This window comes from Silurus meridionalis, chromosome 7, assembly GCF_014805685.1.
Source record: "Silurus meridionalis isolate SWU-2019-XX chromosome 7, ASM1480568v1, whole genome shotgun sequence".
In the NCBI taxonomy this organism is placed as follows: domain Eukaryota; kingdom Metazoa; phylum Chordata; class Actinopteri; order Siluriformes; family Siluridae; genus Silurus; species Silurus meridionalis.
In genome coordinates, this window is record NC_060890.1 from 6,244,982 (window position 1) to 6,255,549 (window position 10,568).

Consider the following 10,568-nt stretch of genomic DNA (forward strand, 5'->3'; position numbering starts at 1 on the left):
GTCACACGTATCAAATAACGATCCTGTCATATTTCCCCTAAATTTTGTTCAACCCACAAAGCTGAAATATAATTTATGGCTTGATATAAAAATAATTTAGATACTTGTCATCATCGAGAGACCCTTGGAGTCGACCCTGACTAGATAAGACCCCTGAAAAGTCTCAGCCCCACAGATCTGAAATGTTATAATTTATTGTTAAATTATTTTCATTATGAATGAATATACACTACGGGAAACGTCGATTCCACTGATGGCTGCTTGACACGATCATTTGATGTGTGACTTCATCGAGGAACTTTTGGATTTGACCTTGACTACGTTCCTACTTATTATTCTTGAACCATTTTCAGTATTAATGATCACATTATGAGAAACATCCTTTACCCTGAATGCTTATTGAGGGTAAGTATTTGATTTGTATGACATCATCGAGCAACTCTGAGGTGACCTTGTGCACTTTCCCCTGAAAATGTTCATCCTCCCAGATCTGAATTATATAATAATTTATTCATGAAATGGTTTCCTTGTTATCACGTCAGAAACACCCTTTCCCCTGAATGCTGCTTGATGATAAAAACCACTATTTAATACGTGTGACATCATCGAGGGACCTTGACAACTTTCCCCTGAAAAACGTTGAGTCCCACAGAACTATTGAATGTGTGACATCAGACTCTGAAATTTTCGCCTCCTACACAACTGAAATATATTCTAATTTATTCTTGAAGCATATTATTTTTTTATTTTCACCAGAAATTAATACTGTTTAATAAAATAGGCACTTTTTCATGTGTGGTATCATCCACCCTGACGAGTTTCCCCTAAAAGTTTTTTCAACCCCCCTAAACCTAAAATATATTAATGACTTGATATAAAATAATAATTTGATACATGTGACGTCATTGAGGGACTCTCAGATCCGAACCTGACTACTTCCCCCTGAGAAATTGAAACCCCACAGAACTGCATTGTTCCTTTCTACTGCTCCAATAATGTCCAAATATCTCCTAAAACAATCATATTAAATATAAAAATAAAACCCAAAAGTCTGGACATTATTTATGTTAAAAAATAAAGTGTACAGTGTGTGTTCAGGGGGAAACAAACTAACCCTCCTACATGTCCCATAATGCTCCATAATGGCCTCATCACTGACAATAATGCTTGCATATTAGCACGGCTTTGACAAAGCTAGCTTAGCTTTACTATGGACACAGCACTTGGACATTGTCTCGCCCAAACTCAGAACCCTGTTCTTAATTGTTTCTTTTTAATTCAGTTAAATTACTGCTAAAGTCTCGGAATGGGGGTTGTTTTATTTCATAATTCCAAGTTTTAACCCGTCCTGTGTCTCTGGGTAAGTTTTAATGAAACCCTTTGCTGCTTCTTTGTTATAGCTTATAGCAAACTGGAGATTAGCATCGGCTAGCACAGTGTTCTGTGAAAACATTTGATCACCTAAAACTTTTGGACTTAAACAGCATTAATGAGCATTCTGGGGGGTTTAGCAAGGGTTAGTCTGTTTGGGGGTAAAAATGCTAACCAGCTAGTTAGCAGTGATAGCTTGCTTGTTAGCTAGCGTGACTGACTGAATTAGCTTAGCTTGCTAGCCTAGTCAGCTGTCATGAAGGAGGGGACAACAATAGCATATAGCACATTAGCAGGCAATTGTGCAATTCTAATAACATCTTTTAAAATCGCGTTTAAACAACGAAACCTTGCTAGCTATGGTTAGCATGAAGGTGTTAGCCTGGCTAATTCAACCTAGTGGTTACCTGTTTATGAGCTTGGAGTTTCTTTGCTCCAAAAAAACAAACAACAATAGTAAATAAATGGTCAAAATGTTAACCTGTAGCTGTAGAGGATAAACTATCAAACTAGCTTTACTCTTGTTCATGTGACTAGTCAAGTATAAAACGAAATAAAATCTATACAGACAAATCTAACCAATTTATTAGGGTTATCTGACTTGTCCATGGTCGTATACATTCTGTATATATATATTGTCTTATATCTTGTCTTTTTTCCTTCTAATCAAATGCTAGAAACCTGTCTTGGACTATTGCTAGCTCCAATACCATAGCTCCAGGCGATGTTGAAGATCAAGCCAGATGTTGAAGCGGCTCTCGCTGCTGAGGCGAATCTTTCGAGCATCTTGTGAAGCACGTTTTACGTTTCAGAAGATCTAAATCCGAGACCCTCTAATGCTTCCTGACTCATGATGGACGTGTGTGGTGGACGAAGTACACAAACCATGCACTGGAGTTAAAGTAGAGATAAACTCTGTAAAATATTTCTCCAGTAAAAGTAAAAGTGCTCCCTTTAATCCCTCACTTGAGTAAAAGTACAGAAGTCTATTTAAAATGATCATGAGCCCAAAACCTTCTTTTCAACGCCATAAAAAAAATCGCACAAATGAAGCAACGGGTTTTGTGAGGAGTTTCTTCCATCATTTATTCCTCTCAAAATGTGCTGTAAAACTGACGCTGAACTGTATGTTGGTGTAAGTAGATGCCACTAAGCGATGATCAAAACAAATTCAAATCCACTGATTGGTGGCTTGCTGCGTGTTTGACCAGTTACGATTTTATCCACTCGTAAATAAAAAGCAACGACTGATTTTGCAAAATGTAGTTAGTAACGATTTTTGACTCCCAAATGGAAACACTTCAGTAAAAAAAAAAGCTACTTGAGTACAGAAACGAATTACATGTACTTCGTTATTGTCCACCACTGCAGGGGACTAGAGAGTTCCTTCACATTTACGTCATTCATCCATCTCCATTATTTCATCCTGTTTAGGGTTACAGTGGACTTGGAATGAAGGGAACACTGGTATTCCATAATGGGACGCCAGTCTGGTCTGTCAGAATCTCGATAATCGATCGATGTGTGTTAATCCGCTGTGGTAATTCGGCGTCTTTTCCTTGCTTTGCAGCTGATATGGACCAGGCGTCAGACAGCTCTGATGGTTTACAGCCTCAGGAACACTCCGCCTCGTGCAACCTCCCGCGTGTTTTCGACCTGACGAAGAACGGCGAAGAATGTCTATTGAAAACCAATGCGATCGAGGCCTTGCATATCGTCCAGCCACCGGGCTGGTATCTGAGTTCCGGGACCAACGGTTCGGTGCTTCCAGCAGACCAGAGCGATCCCTCGATGCAGGCCGGCGATCAGATCCAACCCGACAACGCGCTTTCCAACACCACTGTCACGCTCTCGTACGTGACCAGGTCCCACGTCTTTTCAGCTCACGACTCGCTCTCGCAGCATTCGCAGATTTACGGCGTCCCGATAAGTAAGGCGTTTTCGCTCCACCCTACGGCGTACGATGCCAGCCAGCTGGTCAGCGATGCAGCTGGAGCGCCGCTGTGCGTTGACGTGGACCAACACTGCCTGCAGCAGGTGTCCGTGCCTGTTGGCTTAGCCGCATGCGCCAGTCCGTTTGATTTCGTCACGCCGGCGCAGGTTGTCGAGAACGTCGCGAGTCTCTGTTATCTCCAGCAAGCGCACAACATCACCGGCATACAAGACGTCGAGAGCCTTGCTCTGGAAACGCTCCGATCTTTGCAGCAGAACGGCCCGACTGAATGCAAGATTCCTCTAAACCTGGACGAGCTTCAGAACGGTGCTGTTGGAAGCTTGTGGAACGCCGGATCCATGGACGAACGCTTCCCAGCCGAACGCGGCGACGACGTGGCGGACCAGCACAAGAACGGCAACCCTGAAGTTCTCTTCCTGATCTCCAGGACTGACGAACCGGTCATTTTACCGAACGATCCGGAGCCAGCAGGGCTCGCTGTTTCATTAAATCAAGAACTTATAAGTGCACTGGAAGATTCCATGTCACCCCCCTTTGCCTCACTGATTGAGGTAAAGGATGTTGCCATTCTGCACCAGCCTGCAGGATATGAAATTGAAGAGAATGCTTTTGCTGAAGAGACAAACACTAGGCAAGATCATGTGGAATCTGATCCTCTGACGAGTCTTGACGAGAGAGATTCGTCATCTGGCACTGACGCGTTAATTACGACCGTTAGCACAGAACTAACGGACCACACCATTGACACAGCCACGGCAATAGAGCCCGATCCGGCATTGTCAGAGGTACAGAAAGAGGACCCACGTGGTCATAAAACGCATTCGCCTAGACGTTTGTTTGCCAGGAAGGAAACTTTAGTCAGAAAAGAACTCCCTCCAAGAACTAGAAGAGGAATGAGGTTAGAGGCCATTGTTCAGAATATCTTCCCTTCTAGGTACAAATCCGGTCATATCTCTTCTGCAAAAAAATCTCAGCGTTCCCAACCAGATGAGTCCGCTCGTCTGGGATCTAGCCAACAAGTGTCAATAGGCGACAACGGCAGCCATTTAAAGGCTGAATGTCCTTCGAAGGTTGTGGCTGAAACGAATGAAACGGCCGTTCGATCGCAGGAAGTGTCCGAAGAAACGGATGTCGCTAAATCAAATAAAATATCTACCTCATGTTCTGCAGCTGCTTCGAAACATTCACCAGACATTCCCTCCCTGGGGAGGTCCCCCAAACCCATCAAGAAATCAAGGAAACAAGCGAAAACCAATACCTCGTTAAGGATGAGAAAACGGACCGCGCGACCTACATCGAAACACAAAAAAAGCTCTTCAAAGCGATGCCATTTAAAAACTGCAGGCAGCAAAAGTGCGAAAAAGGATCCCACCCCAAAAAAGAAAAGGAAAAAGCATAAAATGGGTCAGTCTTCCATGTTCTCGCCTCAGGAGCCCGAAATAAAGCTAAAATACATCTGCTATAAGGAAGAGAAAAAGGAAAAGAGGGATGAGACCTTCTCACCTTTCGTCCACGTGGAACTGAAAGCCTATCCTACCTGTACAGTCATCAACTACCGTGATGAAAGTGCCAGGCTGAGCCGAGGGAAGACGCCTGCATCTGTAGCGCCAGGGAAAATGCCCACTGCACCGTGTCTGCAGTTCGGACGAGTCTCCACCGAGGGCACACGCTGGGACACTCTCGCGTGCTGCCTTTGCGGAGGCTCTGCTAACGCCATGGACCTGGGTGACTTGCACGGCCCGTACTATCCTGAGGGTTTCAAGCCTGAACCAAGGCTGCCTACCAAGTCCAGAGAGGATGACTCGAGCGACTCGGATTCATCAAGCAGTCAGACTCGCAAGCCATGTCTCAAGCTGCAGGCAGCTTCTCGCGGGACTTATCAAAGGTGGAGCACTGATGGGGAGCTTTCAGCTAAGAGATCCAGAGTGGACACCGTGACGGACTGGTATTCCCCGCCCATAGTGCCCTTAGAAGCCAGCGAGTATTGGCTTCACGAGGACTGTGCCATTTGGTCAGCCGGAGTTTGTCTCGTCAGGGGGAAGCTTTACGGGCTAGACAGGGCCGTTAAGGTGGCGAAAGAGACGGTACGTCAATACCACACCAAGCAGGGTGTCAGTAAAGAATTTCCGTTAAACATTTTAGCCTATGTAGGTAGGACATTATCAAGCAAATTCCCTTTATCACCACACCCCCAAAAATAGTTGATTTTACCAATACCGACAGCAAGGTTGGATCATACTTGCTGATAACCTATTAATCAACTGATCTAGTTTTTAAAATAGATACTAGATAAAAAAAAAAAATAATAAAAAAATTTATTGCAAAAAATCATGAAAATGTGCTAAATGAAATATGAATGTTAACTATATTGTTAAATATAATTATATAAATAAATAACATTTTAATAATAAATGTGCTAGTAAAAGATAAAAAAAAAGTCTTTTCAATGACCTTAAATTCCTTTGCAGAAATGCGACTTGCTCAATATAACCGACTGAACCTTTAATCAATGAATATCTTAAGAAATTTAGCACGAGGTCACATAACATGTAGATTTACATTTTCGAAGATACAAAAATAGAGTACAAGCGATAGTTAGGTTGGATCGTACTTGCATATAACCGATTAATCAACAGATTTTTTATTTTTATTTGGATACTGGATAACAATATAAACAAACATGAAGCTGCATTTAAAATAGTTCTGAACTTTATTTCAAAAATAAAAACAGTACTCAAAAACAGAATCATGAAAATGTGCTAAATGAAATAAATGTGAATGTATCAGTTATATTAATAAATATAATTATATAATTAATAAAATCCTAAATTCTAATAAATAAATATAATACAGCGATCTCTGTGCAGCGCTCAGTCTCACGTTCACAAACAAATAGAATGTGGTCTCAGTGATTTGCCTCTAGAGGCTGCTCTCAAAATGACAGCAGACCTTCTAAGGCGCGCCAGCAACAGACGCAACCCGGAAAAACTATCGGTATGGGTTTAACTATTGCTGCCAATTAATCATCAAAACCGACGCATCAGTCGGCCTTTTTACAAAATGCCCTGTTCCTCTTCAAGTTGTGTTGTGACGTTGAATAAACACAGTCAGGTATTTTATTTACCTGTCGATTAGGCCAGTCTTTTGAAATTGAATGGAAAATTGTTAGGTGGAGTAATGGCACTCACTAATTCCTTTCATCTCTCCTGTTTGCAAAGCTTACGATTTTTTTGTGTGTGTTTGTGTTCCATCTTTGCAGATTTGCTCGTCTTGCCATGAAATGGGAGCCACATTAGGCTGCTTTTTCAAAGGCTGCCCAAACAAGTATCACTACATATGTGCAATGCAGTCAGGTGAGTGGGTTTCAACCCGATGATTACAGACAGCTGGTCCCCACCTCCTCTCTCCCCACATGCACTTTAACAGGTCTTCTTAAAAGACGTGCCGAGCAACTTTCCACGATGCACCGCCCGCCGAGACAGCTGCATAGCGTCTGTTAACAGCTGGCCTTGTTTGCTGTACAAACTTGTGCAAGCTTGAGGGTGCAGAGAAATGAGGATCTGTTCAACAGGGCGGAAAAGTTTGAGGGAATGCGTCTGAGCACGAGCAGAATAATTCAAATGCACTCGATTAAAGATTTATGAAACCTGTCAATAGGACTGAGCACCTGGACACGTCGCAAGTCCGCATTAATTCCATCACGTTGCTGTGTAGCAATGTTTCATCGGCGGTTCTGAACTTGACTGTTTACTCAGCCAACCTCTGAGTCGTTTCACACGGGTTCCCTTTTCTCTCCGCAGGGTGTGTCTTGTACGAGGAAAACTTCTCAATGAAGTGCAGGAAGCACAAGGTACTGTTTGTTTTTCATTCCAAGCTTCAAGGAGCAGTTTGTCATTTCTTTTAGAGCCCTCTGGAGCACGCAGTGTGAATTACAGTTCAAATGAAAATATTAAGTCTATTTTGTCCCTTTCCCTTTTGAAACTGCTTTATAACCTTTTAACAAAGAAAATAGAGAAATAGTGTCGAAGCGTTCAGCTGGACTGCTGGAAATCCTTTTGCATGTCAGTGCTATGAATCAGTGTGAATATATACAGTGCTTGTGAAAGGTTTGGAAACACCTTTTATGTTTTATTTATTTTTATTTTTTTTGAGACATGCATGTCCGTTTGGTTTCTATAAAACGACGACTACACTAAGTACTGATAAAGATTTGTGTTTCCACACTGCTGCCTTATTCAGTTTTACAAAATATAAAATATCAAGAATTTGTAAAAAAAAAATATATATTTTTTTGTTTTTATAAAACAAAGGCTAGGATTCTGATTCCGATTGGCTACACTAAAATTGTCCCTAGCTACTGAATGAATGTGCAAATGAATATGCGCCTAATTTCTATTACTTTTTTTTTTTTTTTTGCTAAACGCTTCGGATCCAGTCTCACTGTCCTAAAAATGATAGAACGAACAAACTGTCTTGCAGAAATTCCAAACCGCGTCTTTAAAAAAACAACGATTTAAGCTCCATGTTGGACGTCTGATAAAAGTAAACAAAAATCTCTTCCAGCTCACTCTTTTTCCAATAAAGATTTTTTTTCACTCTTTCCACTGTTTATCTTTGTCTTTAGACTCAAAGTCAAACTGTTAAACTGCCTGCAATGGTTGTCATGGGAACAGACGGTTTTATCCTTTTGTATATAGCCCTTTCAGCTTTTTTTCTTTTTTTTTTTCTTTCTCTCCAGAACAAATCTATCAAGGGTGTATCATCTAACAAACAGAGCATCAGGTGACAGGGGAAGAAGATACTGCACAAGGTTACCGTTTTCAACATACGAATTGTGGTCAATATGTCACTAAATATACACTATATGGACAAAAGTTTGTGGACACCTCACCGTAAGATTGGTATGTGCTTTTTGAGCATAACATTTTACACTTAGTGTTCATTTGCTGTTCTAATAACTTCCACTCTTCTGGTAAGATGTTTCACTAGATTAGTGTTCATTCAGCTACAAGGGTGTTCGTAAAGTCAGGTACTGATTTAGGTGAAGCGAGAAGGCCTGGGGTGCAGTCAACGTTCTAACTTATCCCAATAGCGTCGAGGTCCGAGCTCAAGATCTTCCTCTCGAAGCCATGAAAAGCAAGGACAGTTTCATGCTATTGCATCCAAAGTCTTCAAATGTAGGCTCTGGAATTTGTGGTAACAGTTTGAGAAAGAGCCACATATATCTAGAAAATTGTGTCCTAATACTTTCGCCCATATAAGGTATGTACCCTATAGGTCTAACATGGTTGGTAACATTTAACCTTCATGTCTTTCCTTCAGAACCAGAATCCCGTCTGCAGTTCAGCCACTACCCTGCCACGTGACCGACAAGCCTCTCTGGGACTCGGACACCACAAACCTTAATGCTTTCTCCTGCCGTTTCACTGTCACTACCTTCCTTCTCTTCCTGACTACAGACACGCCAACACAGCTTTGGCAATGCTTGCGGCTGTTTACACATGAAGTCTAGCATCGGAAAAGATTTCCACAGGAGTATTCTTAAAGACAATGGAACGTCATCTAGAATTAGGATTTGCTCGGAAAAATAATAACGAGCATAAACCACCGGAAATGAACCGGGTGCACTTTCACAGGTCTCGAAAGTGCTCTATCTAACCCCAGCACAAAGCCAATTTACTAACAGTACAGTAAATTCATGGACTTTTGTAGCGAAATCGGCTTGGACTTATTTATTACGTTCGGGTTCGATTCGATCGGAAATGTACACTTTAATGAAGGGGGGGCGGGGAGATTTTGGTCCTTTTTTTTATTGTTTTGTTTTATAAAATTTGTCCAATTCAGTAGATCGGACATCGACACGACAACCATAAGCTGTTGGCTTGCACTCGTTTTTTTTTATATGCGAGTTCTCACTGCTTTATCTGTCGATTCCTGTGAATTCATTGTGAATATTTTTTTTTTCCGCCAAAAAGCCTAAAATGAGGGAACTGCACATGTTAAAGACTGAACACCTCACAGAGGTAACAGTATTGTTTGGAAGTCCCATATGAACTCATCTCAGCTTTTCTTGGAAAAAAAAAAAAATACTGAAATAGTACCGGCAATGCAATAAGGCCATTCATCCTTTTGGTACTATCATCATTAATACACCGATCAGACATAACAATAAAACTGGTGAAGTGAATAACACTGATTGTCTCATCATCATGACACCTGTTAGTGGATGGTATTTTTATTCGGCGACACTTGAACATTTTCTCCTCAATGTTGACGTGTTAGAAGCAGGAAGAATGGGCAAGACGCTTGGGTCTGAGCATCTCCAAAACTGCAGCTCTTGTGGGCTGTTCCTCGTCTGCAGTGGTCAGTATCTATCAAAAGCAGTCCAAAAAGGGAACAGTGAGAAACCGGAGACAGGGTCAGGCAGGTGGCCATGATGTTATGCCTGATCGGTGTATGTCCAATAAACAGCGAGACGTCTACTGCTTGATTGACATATCAGAAACCTTCATGGAATTGCCAGTGATTTTTGTGATTTTTTTTTATATATGATAATAATAAGCACTCGGTTTTCATTTCCTTTACTCTGAATGTCAGCCGGAAATAACATACTGCTCAGATACAAATCGATATCGATGGGGAACAATTCACTAAATATCACGTTTTCCTGTTTAAAGTTAATCGCATACTCTACATCCGCTTCACGTCGACTCTATAAGCTTCCGATCTGGATTTCTTCACACTGTTGAATTGCTACGACAAATCAAGAAGGTTTTTCGTTCTTTTCCTTTCGAGATCAGACTCGTCTTCGTGAGATGCGATGCGTATCAATCTCGTCCCTTTTGACCATAGAAGAAAAACCCCAGTGTTGATCATGACCACTTGACCCGCTTTATGTCGTGTGCCATATTTCTCTTGTTTGTATCTCTGCATATGTTGCTGTAATGTGATTTTGATTTAGGACACACAAAAAGCTTTATATTACCACAGAAACCATGTTGGAACGTACCAAAAAAAATGTTTTGTTTATTTTCTCTGTCCCACGTTTTTTTTCTCGTCATGTATTATAAGATCCGATTCTCAGGGTTGAGCCTTACATTCTTTGTCATGTTTGTATTCCCACATTTATTTATCCACGACTGACTACTAGAACACTGAAGTCAGCACTAAATAATAAATCGTCCTCTTTTATTTTCTCCAACACGCCGCTGCACTCCTGTCTTGTGTGCACCGCCAATTTTGA

General features: G+C 41.4%; 1 protein-coding gene across 2 annotated transcripts; it reads left to right on the forward strand.

Moving 5' to 3' along the window:
* The first annotated feature begins 1,137 nt into the window (after positions 1-1,137).
* On the forward strand, positions 1,138-10,528 carry si:dkey-94l16.4 (transcription factor 20). 2 transcript variants are annotated; one of them, XR_006926464.1, is made up of 6 exons: positions 1,138-1,360; positions 2,942-5,409; positions 6,585-6,678; positions 7,126-7,175; positions 8,064-8,226; positions 8,648-10,528. XR_006926464.1 is itself a non-coding variant. In XM_046853739.1 (6 exons), the coding sequence occupies exons 2-5, from the start codon at positions 2,947-2,949 to the stop codon at positions 8,109-8,111; spliced, it is 2,655 nt and encodes an 884-aa protein (XP_046709695.1). In that variant the 5' UTR covers positions 1,138-1,360; positions 2,942-2,946; the 3' UTR covers positions 8,112-8,135; positions 8,648-10,528. The 2 variants fall into 2 exon arrangements, 1 of the variants encoding a protein (XP_046709695.1); XM_046853739.1 differs by having other exon boundaries at positions 8,064-8,135.
* Positions 10,529-10,568: the final 40 nt, after the last annotated feature.

Bases quoted from the DNA above. Each gene is read 5' to 3' on its own strand.
- si:dkey-94l16.4 (XM_046853739.1), top strand. From the start codon at position 2,947: ATGGACCAGGCGTCAGACAGCTCTGATGGTTTACAGCCTCAGGAACAC. The intron at 5,410-6,584 runs GTACGTCAATAC...CCATCTTTGCAG, and splicing joins TTAAGGTGGCGAAAGAGACG to ATTTGCTCGTCTTGCCATGA. The intron at 6,679-7,125 runs GTGAGTGGGTTT...TTCTCTCCGCAG, and splicing joins CATATGTGCAATGCAGTCAG to GGTGTGTCTTGTACGAGGAA.